At 40.3% G+C, this 13,728-nt stretch overlaps 1 protein-coding gene across 2 annotated transcripts; it reads left to right on the top strand.

Moving 5' to 3' along the window:
• Positions 1–2,677: 2,677 nt before the first annotated feature.
• LOC146649399 (uncharacterized) lies at positions 2,678–11,821 on the top strand. Of its 2 annotated transcripts, none has more exons than XM_085386403.1 (9): positions 2,678–2,725; positions 5,624–6,891; positions 7,356–7,473; positions 8,591–8,662; positions 9,818–9,914; positions 10,366–10,478; positions 10,554–10,757; positions 10,846–11,040; positions 11,687–11,821. In XM_085386403.1, the coding sequence occupies exons 2-9, from the start codon at positions 5,624–5,626 to the stop codon at positions 11,723–11,725; spliced, it is 2,106 nt and encodes a 701-aa protein (XP_085242529.1). In that variant the 5' UTR covers positions 2,678–2,725; the 3' UTR covers positions 11,726–11,821. The 2 variants fall into 2 exon arrangements, with proteins under 2 accessions (XP_085242529.1, XP_085242530.1); XM_085386404.1 differs by lacking the exon at positions 2,678–2,725 and adding an exon at positions 9,414–9,476 and having other exon boundaries at positions 4,381–6,891.
• The last annotated feature ends 1,907 nt before the right edge of the window (positions 11,822–13,728 follow it).

Raw genomic sequence — 13,728 nt, 5'->3', positions numbered from 1 at the left:
GACAGCGGTTGGAAATTATGAGGTGTAGCTTTAAACTGAGTTGTGACCTAATTTGGTGAGATGCAAATACTCCAGTGTCACATTTATTCCAATTTTAATATATCAAAACGACATGACATTCAACACAGAGCATGAGGCAACATTAATGATTCATACCTTCCCTCCCCCACCCGCTAAGATCACACAATCACCGCTGTTCCTTGCTTCCTCTCCGCTTCTTCCTCCTTCCCGCTGTCATTCACGACCGGAGAAACACGTTTTATCCGCTGGCCCGGCCTCACACCGACAAGACAAAAAACCCCCACAATAGTAAGTAAGCTCAACGCCGACCGACAGCCAGGTTTCAGTGTGGTTGTTAGTGGTGGGAATCTTTAAAATACATTTTGGGTAAACTGATGGATATTCAGTGGTTAACAGAGCAGGCGCTTGGCTGGGATTAGCCGTGGCTAGCAAGCTGCTAGCTGAATGAGCAGCGTGCTAGTGCTAACACTGTCGGAGCGGCAGTCACTCCTGCCGGATACCGGCTTCAGTGGCTGCTTGTGCTGGTTAGGTTTTTACGGCATTGTCAGTATTAAAAAGAAGCTCTTTAGGGCCACGTTTTAAAACAAGTAGACTTATTCCGGTGCAAATGAAATGGCTACTGCAGAATTCTAGCTAGGACCGAACTAAAGAAAATGAAAGCTGGCTAAGGTTAGCAGGGCGCGCACCTTTGGAAGTTGACAGCGCTCCTGATGCTCTGTCTTTTGTTGTTTAGCATTTGGCATGACAGGGTTTTCTACATGACGTTACACAAGTATCTTTAAGTGGAAGTGCTGCCTTGAATCCTGGAACATGGTCACTGATGAGCTTCTATACAGATCGGGGCAGGAGAGGTGAATTCTTGTTGTTCTAAATCACGTATATATTCTTTGTCAGCCACCCTCTTTAAATGTTATCAAGGAAGGACTGATGAATTAAATTATTTGTGAATGAAATTGCACCAACTATATACATGCAAGGATACTCTACATCAAAGGAGAACAAAGCATATTCTATATAATGCCACAGGGTGTCTGGGGTGATTTCATTTTTCTCCAAATTCTAAAGTCACAGGGATATCAACTGAATGTTGTGAGCCAGCCAAAACCGACAATCAAACTGTCTTAAGTATACGTCAGCCTATATCTAAATATATCTATATCTAAATCAACCATTGCATAGAATTCTTCTTTTTTCTTTTCCAAAAACTGCTTGAAGCCATGACATGTTCCAAAATTGCCATGTAGTTTATTTTGAGCTGATCCAGCACCCAGTGCACCACCCTGCTGCCAGAAATACTCACCAGAGCTGCAGCTCGAAATAGCTCCCAAGAAATTAAGTATTAACTTTTGTTAATAAAACTAAGCTAAATTAAAAACGGCAGTTTCCTACTGTATGAAATATTTTTGGGGTGCCTTCAGAAGAGTATGTTTAGTTTTGTGTGTGTGTATGTATGTATATATATATATATATATATATATATATATATATATACATACATACACACACCAACACCAACAGTGCTATCCTCTTAACTTCAGTGACAGGCAACCATACTGGCTGCTAGTGGAGCTCCTCAATACAGGATACACTCTCCCTGAAAATGCACAGAAATTGAAACGGATAAATGAACCTCCCCTCCTACCGCAGCTGAGCCTAGGCAGCAGTTCTTTAAGAAGATGGATAAAATCTGTTTTCCACATCGTATCTAATTTGTTTGATCTGTTAATTAGATTGAGTATTGAAAGGTGTGATGTGCTTTAACAGCAAATGTCTACTTTTGATGATGTAGAGGAAAATAAACTGCTCCCAACTGAAGGGGGGTTGGGTCCAAGTTTTGCTTCATGTTCTAGGATTAAATTGGATTTCAGTGAAAGCATTTTTCCCATTCAGCATCATCCAAGGCTAAAAGTGGAGCCATTTAAAGACTGCGGAAAGGTTGACTTTCATGTTGAATATCTGATCTAGATAAATTTTTTAATGTATAGCTTGTCTTCTCCCATCTTGCCTTCAGAATTTCACATGTGAGTATTCCTTGTAATGCTGTCACATACCTTGCATTGAGCACAGACAGTACAAAAGATGGATGTAGCTTCCTGGTTTGAAAAAGTTAAGCCGATGTGGAAGTGCCTTAAACCGGTTTTTAGTCTGAAAGCCTAAAGATGGCTATAACTATGCCTTCAATGAGTGTTCCTGTCCTTTAGTCTATGAGGAAAAAAGCCTTTCTGTTTTGACCTCTGTAAACACTTTGCTAGTTCTTTGTCTTAGTTACTCCTTTAAGATCATACTCAATAAAATCTTAAACCTACCACATGTCAAATAGGAGGCTTATCAGTGGTATTTTCTGCTTGTTCATTGGCTAACGGCTTGTCAATCACAAGTCGGGAGCCAATGACCAAGCAGTTTCACATTCAGACATACCCTTTCAAGTCACATCCAGTTTCTTGCAACCAAAATGGAAATGGTAGAAACGTTTGGCTTCAAAACAGGAGTGCAGAAAACAATGGGTCACATCATGGTAGTTATGTCCGTCTTTTGTACTGTTTCCACCCTCCTTAAATGTTGTATCCCTTGTATTGTCTGATTCATTTTGCAAGGTGGTGATTGATAAATTTCTTTTCAATGGCTTGCGGTTAACTGGATGAAAAGAACGTGTTGAGCATTTGACTTTGATACTAGGTTGAGCTCAACACCTTTACTGAAGAAGGTGAGTTAACAGATTGACTAAGATCTCCTCATAAACATCAAGCAGGAAATGACTTCCCAAACCAGTACCCAAAGTTGTTATAGCTTTGTATTAGTTTGGATCATTTTAACTAAGCTCTGTATGAACAATAGGGAATGCATTTGCTGTATTGTAGTATATTACTAAAACTTAAAGATGCATGATTTAGTGCATGTCTGAATTGTAATACCTACTGTATTATTATTTTAATTTTATTTATTTATTTTGCATGCGCATGCGTTGCATTGGTCCACTAATGTTTTTCTTTTACTCAATGACCCCTTTTCTTCCTGTGATTGCTATCATGTCATTGTGTATGTTCAGTGTTGCAAAGCTGTTTAAGGTTTGTAAAGTACATAATGGAAGCTGTAAACAAAGGAGTGCATTATAAGGTCAGTTTAATGTGTATCCTTTGCATAAATATTTAGTCATAAATGGTGCTAATAATATAAAAGCTATGGCATATGCTGGATATCTTACTAGCTCTGATAATACAGTGTCCTCCGTGAAAGACATGATTGATAAATCAGATTCTAGAAAACTCATAAAAAATTAGATTCGATTGATCTGGGTTAGGACTAGAGATGGATCGATCCGATACTGACGTAAATTACTGGATCGGATATCGGAGAGAAATAAAAAAATGTAATCCGATCCATTAAATATCAAAAAAGCACCTCACAAAATTTGCGACACTAACTCGGCTCATAACCGTAGCACGTCGGAGCAGTGTGCTCACGTGATAGAGCGGCTGTGTGTATTTGGAGCCTCGCTACCAAACCAGCATTTCATCTCCGAGGAAGTGATCCCAGAGAGAAGTAAAACAAGTGTGTAAGTTCATCTCTGAATGTTTGTAAAGCATTCCCACGTTAAGCTTAACAACCGATATATGGAGCGACTGCCTCTTCTCTCTCCCTCCCTCTCCTGCTGCTACTTCAATCATGAAACTGCTTAATGATCAGCTGATCAGCTTTTCTGTCGCGAGTCCATCTCTCTTGTTTGTTTTTGGCCCACTTCGCACCAGAAAGAGGAAACCAGCGGCTGAATAACAGCAGCACGTTTAAGCTTGATAAACTGTTGTTAGAATTTATTTAATATTACTTTCTACACCAGGATCTTTTTCTAAGTAGCTGAGTGCTGGTAACTGTGCAGGGGCGGATCTAGCAAAGTTTAGCCAGGGGGGCGGATAGGGCATGAACAGGGAAAAGGGGGCACAAAGACACTTTTCTTTCTTATTCTCATTTAAAATGTCTAGATTTTAATAAATAATTATCTGAATCTTACACCCAAAGTTTTAATCTTATATAAAATATATAGAAGTCCATTACTGTATATAGTAACTATTAAGTCTAATATGCCCTAGTAAGCTATAGTACTTTTTCCTTTGGGAAGGCTGTGCAGTCTGCAATTCTGTTGAAGAAAGATGTTGAATCTATGTAATTGTTCTTGAAAAATAATTTATTTCTGTGCATTTTTTTTCACACTGCATGAAATTAAAGTTGATTACGTCGATTAAGCATCATGAGGTGGAGGGTGGGGGGTGGTTCCCTATTTTTTTTTTTTTTTTTTTTTTTTTTGTTGGGAGTTTGCAACCCTATTAGTTAGGTTGCTTAATATTTCTGCTAAGTACTCTTTAAAATACTAGAATAGGGAGGATGGAGTAGGTTTAAGTTTATTAGATTGATCAGTGTTGCTGAACTATGAAATCTTTTGGGTGCAGTGTATTTTTTACATACAGGTATAACAGAATAGCTTTAGTGTTGTTGTTTATTTAAACTTCAGTATGAATTTATGCAAAATGCAGCAAGATATTAAAAAAACAGTTTTATCTATTAAAAAACACACTATATCGGAATCATATCGGTATCGGCAGATATCCAAATTTATGATATCGTATCGGACATAAAAAAGTGGTATCGTGCCATCTCTAGTTAGAACTGGGCGATATGTTAAAATTATTGTTTCTCAACATCAGTCAGACAGGCATGCATTGCCTGTGTATTAATGGGGTAAGGCACCTCTGTATGAACAGTATCTCATATCTACTAATTCTATGAATTAATAGTTTATAATCATAACCACATGGAAAGGATTGGGGGTTTTTTTTTACATAGAAATTCTCACAATTATTTAAAGTCTTTGTGGATTAACTTGCTTTATTGGGGCAAAGCTTAATTTAGACTTCTGGATTGAGCATATGTAGAGGCTACGATGTATCTTGTCAGAAGTGAAGCTTATCCATTGTGATTGACAAGCCAGTAAGCATTCTGTTTCACAGTCTGAAAATATGGTGAAAAACTTAGCTCGAGACTCCATAACAGGACTTCACTAAACCAACAGGTGATGACATAGCAACCAAGAGCATCATTTATTGAGGTTTGGCCACTATGAGCACTAACGTCTGAGTCACACAAACCTACAGACCAGTCAGTCCTAGCAACCGCCAGATGCTAAGGAAAAATGTGTATTCCATAGCCAGTTGGCTAAAACCGTCTCGTAATTGCTTTGATCATTAGCATTTTGAAATGATGGACTTGTCTCCAAATACTGTCCTGCTCCTTTCTCTGCTGTGGCGAAAGTGTGAAAAGTGCAGTGCTGAATTCTCAAGGTGACAGACTTTGTCCAGTCACCTAACTTCAGTCTACACCATCTGCTTGCATGCTGCATGTTTTTCTCTGCTACCGATTTGTAGAATTTGTTTTGTAGTGTATTGCCATAAATGTGCATCTCTGTAACAAAGCAAAAGTTCAATAATTCATCAGCAGCACTGTGTAAAATAGATCGACCCCTTTGTGTCTTTAAACCTCCGTGCCTCTCTCTCACTAACCCAAAAGCCTGTGCCTGTTATTCTCTTTCCTTTGTCTCCGCAACGGCGCAAAGATGTCTAAGAAGAACACCCAGAGCTCTGTAGATGATCAGTCAGAGCATGGTCAGCCTCCCAGCCACTATCAGGTGGATCAGTCCACAAAGACCATGCTGGGTTGTAGAAAGAAGGCCGAGCCAGGCCAGAGAAATGGAGAGACCGCGTCGTCGTCTCCGGAGAGCGGCAGCATAAACGGAGAAGGAAAGCGTAGTGGCAAAAGCCGTCGCCGCAGAAAACGTTTGTCTAATCCTGAGAGCCGCCCAGAAGAAAAAGTCGACAAGCACAAGAGCGAGGAGAAAAACAAACAAAGCAGTCAGCCGTCTGATCACCTCTCTGGGTTGATTGGTCTGCAGTCTGAGTGCGCGAATGTGTGGTTTGAACGGAGCGTCTACGAGAGAGCAGAGAGCCTCTACCAGTGCTGGCTGGCAAGCTCTTCTAATGCGACCACCCAGTCGAACCGATCACCTCCATCCTCCGGGAAACAATTGAACTCTTCATCCACTGCAGCTCCACCTTCTGCTGGCCCATCATGCAACCATGGTGACCAAGTGGCCTGCCACCATGTTGTACAAACAGTGTGGGTAAACAAGACGACATTTGACCAAGCAGAACGCCGCTTTGTTGAGGGGTCGATGCAGCCATCAGTTCCAAACTCTCTGGACCTTCAAGCTCCATCCAGTCGCTCCACTGCATCCAGAACACCTGATGAAGGATATCAGTCTCTAGCCCCAACTCCTGCAACCCCTGTCATCCAAGCAGCCATCACACCAACCGTACGGCAATCAGTTAACGGACTGCCCCGCATCCCAGTGGAGCTGCTCAGAGACGTGTGGCTGGACAAACCACTTTATGACCGTGCTGAGGCAGCCTTTTACCAAAACCTGTATGGTAACAATTCCACCAAACGGTCCAGCTGCACTGCTACTTCCAGATGTAGTGACCACCCTCAAAGCCTTGTAGAAGAGGAAGAGGAGGAGGAAAACGAAGAAACTGTAGCAGAGGAAACACGTGTGGTCCCACAGGGGAAAGCTGAGGTCTTCCATGCTCTGCACCCGATACAAGAGGAAGAGGAGCCGGCTGAGCTCCCGGAGAAGGAAGAAGTAGCAGCTGCAGGAGTTCGCTATTTCCTCCATCCGAACAGTGAGCGGGTGTGGCTGGACAAGTGGCGGTATGATGCTGCTGAGAGCCATTTCCATGGTTGCAGTGGGAATAAAGCTGTGAAGAAGGAGCGCAGGCCAGAAGCAGAAGCCTCATCAGTTGCCTCGGCCGCCCCACTGAGGGACAAGTATGATCAAACCGGGAGAAGGGAACTGCTCCAGATGTTTCAGTTCATCTTTTGTTTTTTGGGTTTTTTGACCATCATATCACCTCCATTCTTTTCCCACATGAATTTGATTTTTCTTTCCTTTAAGCCATTCTTTGTCATTCATCTGTGTTCAATCTTTTCCTTATGCTTTGTGTTTTGACTATCTGACCCATTGTTGTGTTTTACCATCCTCTTTTTTTTTGTTATGCATTTGTATAGTTGGATTGGGGTGGCTGTTGGTGGAGAATAGCTGTTTAAAACTAAATTAAAATTAGTCTCTTACAGAATAAAAAGTCAGATTTTGTATTGGTGAAATCTCTGTATGCTGAGTGATTTTTAGTATAAGAATTAGTAATAATTTAGGCTTCATTTCCTTTTTCCCTGACCTTCTGTGTCCTGTTCATACATCCCTGTCTTTTCCTTCCCTGCTTTCTACTTTGTAGAAAAATGAGTGCAGTGGATATTTTGGCCAAGGAAAAGATCTGGTTTGACAAACCACGCTATGACGAAGCAGAGAGGCGCTTCTACGAGCACATGAATGGCTCACCACAACCTACAAAGGTAACCACGCTGCCTTACAAGTTAAATCTTGTGCTTTAAGCTTTTAATCATCACATCTAATCTGAAACCATTGTACCATATTAATGTGGATTATTTACATCTTAAGTGTCTTTGCGTAGAGATTAGATTCTAACAGTGCATAGATTTTGTTTGTTCTGTTCTGTATTTGATCAAAACTGTATTATTCCACAGGCTGAATTTGAAGTTATATTTTATTGTAATTAAAAATAAATAAAGTAATACGTTAGAATATACCTTCTGTCTAAGGACGAATTTCAGCGTATCTTATTTGAGATTGTAATGTAAGTATATTTACATACAAATACTTAAAGGTAGATACAGGACATTTTTACTGGAAACAGAAAATAATTGTACTCTAAGTAACTTTAAGTACTACACAATTTCCTGGTAGTTTAGGGGGAAAACAAACAATTTTTCGCCATCTTATATCATTAGTATTTTGTACTTTTCAGGGCATTTTGGTATTATGAAGTGGATTAATCTTGCCTTTTTACATTATTATTTTTGTACATCATTATTGAATATTCATTATGTTGATTATTTATTTATTATTGAATTATTTTATTTATTTATTTATTTTTTACTTGCGCTGTACTTAAAATTATTTAGTATAATTATCTTTGTTTCCTGTAAAAACCTGACTTGTTAGCTCCTTATTCTAGTGTACCAACCTTAAATATTTGTATGTAAATATAATTACATTGTAATTTAAATAAATTACGGCCTTGGTCGCAGGCCACATTAAAATGTAAACATCTAAGTAGATCGCCACTGTAACATCTTCTGCTGGTTTTGGATTCTGAAGCCTTAATTTTGGGATTTTGGACACAACCATGTGTTTTGAGCCAGAATAATTAGTTGACTAATTAAAATGATACAAAAGGCACCTGCAGCACAAATCTGCTAGAGGTCTGGTTTGACCAGAGCTGTATAGATGCAGTTTTTTGTTTTTGTTTTTTTTCCTTTTTGTTTGTTTGTTTTTGGGGGGTGTAAATCAATCTAATATTTTGGAATGAAATGTTCTAATTGTGGAGTCTGTCCTTGCGTCATAAAGTCAGAGATGAATTGACACTGACAGCTGTTCGTTTTCTTGAAGGATGCTGGCGCCAACACCATTCTTCAGGACATTGCCCGGGCCCGGGAGAACATCCAAAAGTCTCTAGCAGGGGTAAGTATCATCGAACACGCTGTATTTCCATTTGATGGATAACATTGATGTGGTATTAAAAGTGCTTAAATTATCCAAGTACATGTATGCATACTAATATAATTTCACCAATCCCGACCATTTAGATCAGAGCATCCAGCCTTTTAGTTTTGGGGGTAGTGTCTTTCTCTTTTAAGTAAATGGAGATGACAAATTGAAATTGTCTTGGAAATAATTTCAAGTTATTCCAAAATGTAAGCTGTCTAATCTTAGCTTACATATTCACATAATGCCCAGTTCAGACTACTATCAGGCACTGTGATCATCATCTTTTTAAAAAGAAATAATAGTGCAGTCTGACATCGGCATAGCTCAAAAACTAGTTTTAATTTAGAAATAACATAGCTATAGTGCTATCATTTTATGGTGACAGTCTAATACACATAGGACCAGTTGCCCTCCTTTTCTCTGACTTTTCCTAGCTTTCATTTCCTTGACGGAGATGGATTAAACTAACTGATAAGGGAGATTTTGTTTGAGTTGAAGCTCTCTGTTGATCTGAAGGCTCTAAAGTGTAAATGTGGTTTAGTGTAAAAATGTGGTTGTAGTCTTTTATCTCTTCTGTGACCTCCGAGCTCTGTTTATTTCCTGTGGTTGCTCCAGTTGCTTTCTGTTCTGTGCTCCTCATTGCTCTCCTTTTGGCATGAACTTCAATAAATCCTGCTCCTTCCCTTCTCCTCATTTCCTTTCTTCCCTGAAATCTGGCCCCAAGCTGAAGACTACACTGTGTAACAGAGGGTCTGCTCAGCCTCCCATAAGCCAACATTCTCAGCTTGTAAGTGCCTCCAAAGCTTGTGTGTCACTGGAAGCACCTCTGTCAGTGGACTTTGTTGAAAACCACACTTTACTGATCTGAATACCTCAGCTTACAGATGCCTTTTCTGTGCAGTTTCCAATTCAGACACAGTCACCTGCATATTTCTACTGGGGTCTGTAAACTGCTGCATACTTGTGCTGTCACTTTCTGGCTCTAGAGCCTGGCTGTTGAGACTGCAACCTGCTGTTTTCTCACACATGGGTGTTCTGTTTGATGAAACGACTAATATTCCACATCCTCCATCAGATGTTCTCATTAAACTGTATTGATCCCTCTCCGTTTCTGTCTTTGCGGTTCAGAGCACAGGCAGCAGCATCAGCAGCAGCTCGGCTGATCACGGAGAACTCGTTTCCCGCATCAAGAGCCTGGAGCTGGAGAACCAGAGCTTACACAAAGGTGGGTTTGTTTTCAGCTTTGATCAGGTGTTAATGCATTTTCCTTCTTTACTTACAGCAGAGCTATTTTGGTGCCCTGAGCTGAAGTTAAGTATTATTAGAACTGCAGCTAATAATGATCAAATGACTTTGACAGGATTTTTTTTTTAAAAATACATGAAAATGGTGTCATCACACTTTTTTTCCCTAATCAACAAGCTCTCTAACTGCAAATGCAGGCACCAGTCTAGCAGACCTACAGAGCTGGAGACCTTTTGTAAAACAGAGACAAGTGAATGAACAGGATTAACTACTGATTTACATTTGATTGGTTGTAAAGTTAAAGGATTATTCAGTGCTGTTGTCTTAACTCTCACAGTGTTTGATCTGCTAGAATATGCATCACTTCTTTATTCATATTCACATGTTCCTCATTCATGCTAAACACACTCTTGTATCTCATGTCTCTTTAGTGGTGGAGAACTTGAGGGCAGCACTTTCCAAACTGGAATGTCGGGTTGCAGTTTTGGAGAAGTCTCCTGCAGCCGTCAGCCCAGCTTCTGCTCCTCCAGTCCCTTATACAAACGTGAGTTTTTAAACATTCAACCAGCTTTCACCTTTTAGAATCCAGAGATGTTTCTACTCTTTTAATTTTCTTCAGGGCACCGCTGTCCAGCAGAAGACCAGCACCCCAGCTAAAGAGGAGGAGGAGGAGGATGACGACGATGATATTGATCTGTTTGGTAGTGATGAAGATGAAGAGGCAGACAAACTCAAAGAACAGAGATTGAAAGAGTATGCAGAGAAAAAGGCCAAGAAGCCTGCCATCATCGCCAAGTCCTCCATCTTATTGGATGTCAAACCTGTAAGTCTGCTCTGTCTGAGCCCGGTCATAGGTCAATTATTTAAAAAAGAAAAAAAAGCTCACTGTCTGTTTTTTCTGCTTCTTTTAGTGGGATGATGAAACAGACATGGCGAAGCTTGAGGAGTGTGTGCGCTCAGTACAGGCCGACGGTCTGTTATGGGGGACGTCCAAACTGGTTCCTGTTGGATACGGCATCAAAAAGCTCCAGATTGCGTGTGTGGTGGAGGACGACAAAGTGGGAACAGACATGTTAGAGGAGGAAATCACCAAGTTTGAGGATTATGTAAGTCTTGTTCAATACAATAACAGACTAACTGGGCATCCAGAATTTAATAATCACAATAGCAATCACCCCACTAAAACCCCCAAAATCAAATGATGCTCTAGTGACAGTAGGAAGGAAGAACACTCAAACTGCTGGAAAGACCTAAAGAACCAGGCTCATGGAGGGACAGCCATCTGCTGCTGAAATCCAAATCGCATTAACTTGCAATAGTAAAACGGCTAATAGACAAAGCCACCGTTTCCCCTCTACTCCTCCTTACTCTTTTAATGCTAATTTTAATTACATATATGCATTTTTTTATCATTAAAATGTAGGTAAACATACTCAAACATAGAAATTAAAATAGATTAAAAGCATCAGAGAAGCTGGAGTGAACAGATTAGGTTCAGTGAGGATGGCTCACCTAGGAAAATAAGAGCAGTGTGTCAGAATCATCACATTATCTGCCACAGTCAGCACACTGCTGCCACCTTGAGGCAGAAAGGGACAAAGTGAAGCTGAAAGACTCCATAACACGAGCAGTTGTACAAGAACAGTTTGAGTCATTTTTTTTCTTCAGGGTGACATCAGGAACAGTATCTCATGCAGTTACTCGCTGTCGTGAATAATCCTGGTACACTTGCATTTTTTTGCTTTATTTTAGGTCCAGAGTGTCGACGTAGCAGCATTCAACAAGATCTGACCCCGTCCTCTTCATGTCTTCATGTCATGCCTTGATTCTCTGCTGATTGTGTCAACGGTTAAAAATAATAATAATAAAATAACCTCTTGCACTGAACCTAATTTCTCTGTTTCTCGTATTTTGATGGAGGTCTCAGAGCAGATGGATTTAAAACTTGCTGCATGGCTGAATGTGGTATTCAGCCATTCCAAGAGGAATGTGAAAAAAGATGTCTGAGGTGAGGGGTGTACCACAAAGCAAGCTTATTGGACAGCACTTTTCTTTTTTATCTTTTTAGGTAGGTGTCTGTGTTTTTTAACCTGGCTGGAAGATCCTAGTGATGCATAGTAAAATAATAAAGCAGGTTATGTTGAGGCTTCAAGTTCCACATTTCCACAGACTCTTCACAAAAAATGCATGTTTTATTGGTTTCAAGTTGCAGCTGCAGATACACAATTACAGATAAAAAATGAAAAATTAGAAACTGTTACCTCTCTGTGGGCTGTTGATTAATATTCACTTGCAATTTCACTTAAACAACAAACAAAAAAACAATTTGATTGGAGGATTGTAGGACCACTCCCACAGTCTATCGCCATTTGTCTTCATTTTGTGCACAAGAGAGTCAAATCATGCATTAAAAGCCACACAGACACTAAAGCAGAAAGCCTGGTTTCATCAAACAGCTAATATAAAGAAGACTGGCTGTGTTACAATACAAAAGGTGATAGTAGAGCTACACAGCAGGATAGAGAGGCTTGTTGAAGTTTTCCTCCACCCTGTGCAGGACATGGACCTCTGTGTTACAAACTACAAGCAGTGTGAGTAAGAGAAGCTGGAGGTGTAGTAGTGCTCATTCAGTGTCAGACAGGTGCAAGTCACACTCCAGGAGATCATTCCTCCTGTTTAACCAGTTTACTCACACAGCAAAAAAAAAGCATCTAATTCTGCCATGTTTCCCACTTTTGACAGAAATGTGTTTCCATGGCTAAACTGCTACTCCCAAGCCGCCACCAAGCACAAGTGTCAGATGTAGTGGTGTAAAGTACGCTGCCACTGGTCTCTGGAGCAGTGAAGATGTGTTCTCTGGGGTGAGGAATCAGGCTTCTGTCTGGCAAACCAATGGGCGAGTTTGTCCTGGCAACCACCAAAACCAATGGTAGTTGTCTGACTGCATTGCGCAAAGTGTAAAGTTTCAAAGGTGGCGTGGGATTGTTGTTCAGGAGTTCGGGCTTGGCCCCTTAGTTCCAGTGAAAGGAACTCTTATTTTTCAGCACACCAAGACATTCTGGACAATGTTTAGGGATGGTCCCTTCCTGTTTCAACATGACTGCACACCAGTGCACAAAGCAGGTCCACAAAGACATGGACGAGTGTGTTTGGTGTAGAAGAACTTGACTGGCCTGCACAGAGTCCTGACCCTGATAGAACACCTTTGGGATGGATTAGCGCGGACACTGAGCCAGGACTTCTCATCCAACGTCAGATTAACAAGAAAGCTGGGATAGTTTATTTTATATTTAATTTTTTGTTCACTCAAATAGAAGATCTGTCTCTCTCTTCCACTTCTGATCACATACATACGAAGGATTCAAATGTATGTACACACAGTAATGTAAACTGTAAGAGCAGCTCTTATTTGGTGATGTTTACAGCGACGTTTTCATTTAATCGCAGGATTTTCACCCCCGTGTCTTGCTTTAACCAAAGGTACCTCTTATGATGATTCACTTTCGCTAAGTTAGATCTTTTTATATATTTTTCAGATTTCAAACCTTTTAAAACCCAGAGAGGAAAGTTAGGGTGAAGTCAGCTTGTCCCCCTGAGTGATGTGACTCCCAGAGCTTATTAGAGAAACGGTAGAGAAATGATAAATAATAATGAAGCATTATCATCACTGTGATGGATTTCTGAATTTCAAGGAGTCAAACACACAAGAGTTTCAAAGTTTGAAATTCCACGTGTGCTCATATTTTAGATAAAGTTGTGGAAGTTTTCAGAGGCTTGATGTTCTGTTCAGTTCA

Source organism: Rhamphochromis longiceps, linkage group LG17 (genome assembly GCF_057381845.1).
Source record: "Rhamphochromis longiceps isolate RC_006_pf linkage group LG17, R_longiceps_female_GT1.1, whole genome shotgun sequence".
NCBI lineage: Eukaryota > Metazoa > Chordata > Actinopteri > Cichliformes > Cichlidae > Rhamphochromis > Rhamphochromis longiceps.
This window is presented reverse-complemented; position numbering and strand designations above follow the sequence as displayed.

What these genes read in the sequence shown, in the direction of transcription:
- LOC146649399 (XM_085386404.1), top strand. Translation starts at nt 5,624, where the DNA reads ATGTCTAAGAAGAACACCCAGAGCTCTGTAGATGATCAGTCAGAGCAT. An exon ending in GCTCACCACAACCTACAAAG is followed by an intron (nt 7,474 to 8,590) that starts GTAACCACGCTG and finishes GTTTTCTTGAAG; the next exon opens with GATGCTGGCGCCAACACCAT. An exon ending in CTCCAGTCCCTTATACAAAC is followed by an intron (nt 10,479 to 10,553) that starts GTGAGTTTTTAA and finishes AATTTTCTTCAG; the next exon opens with GGCACCGCTGTCCAGCAGAA.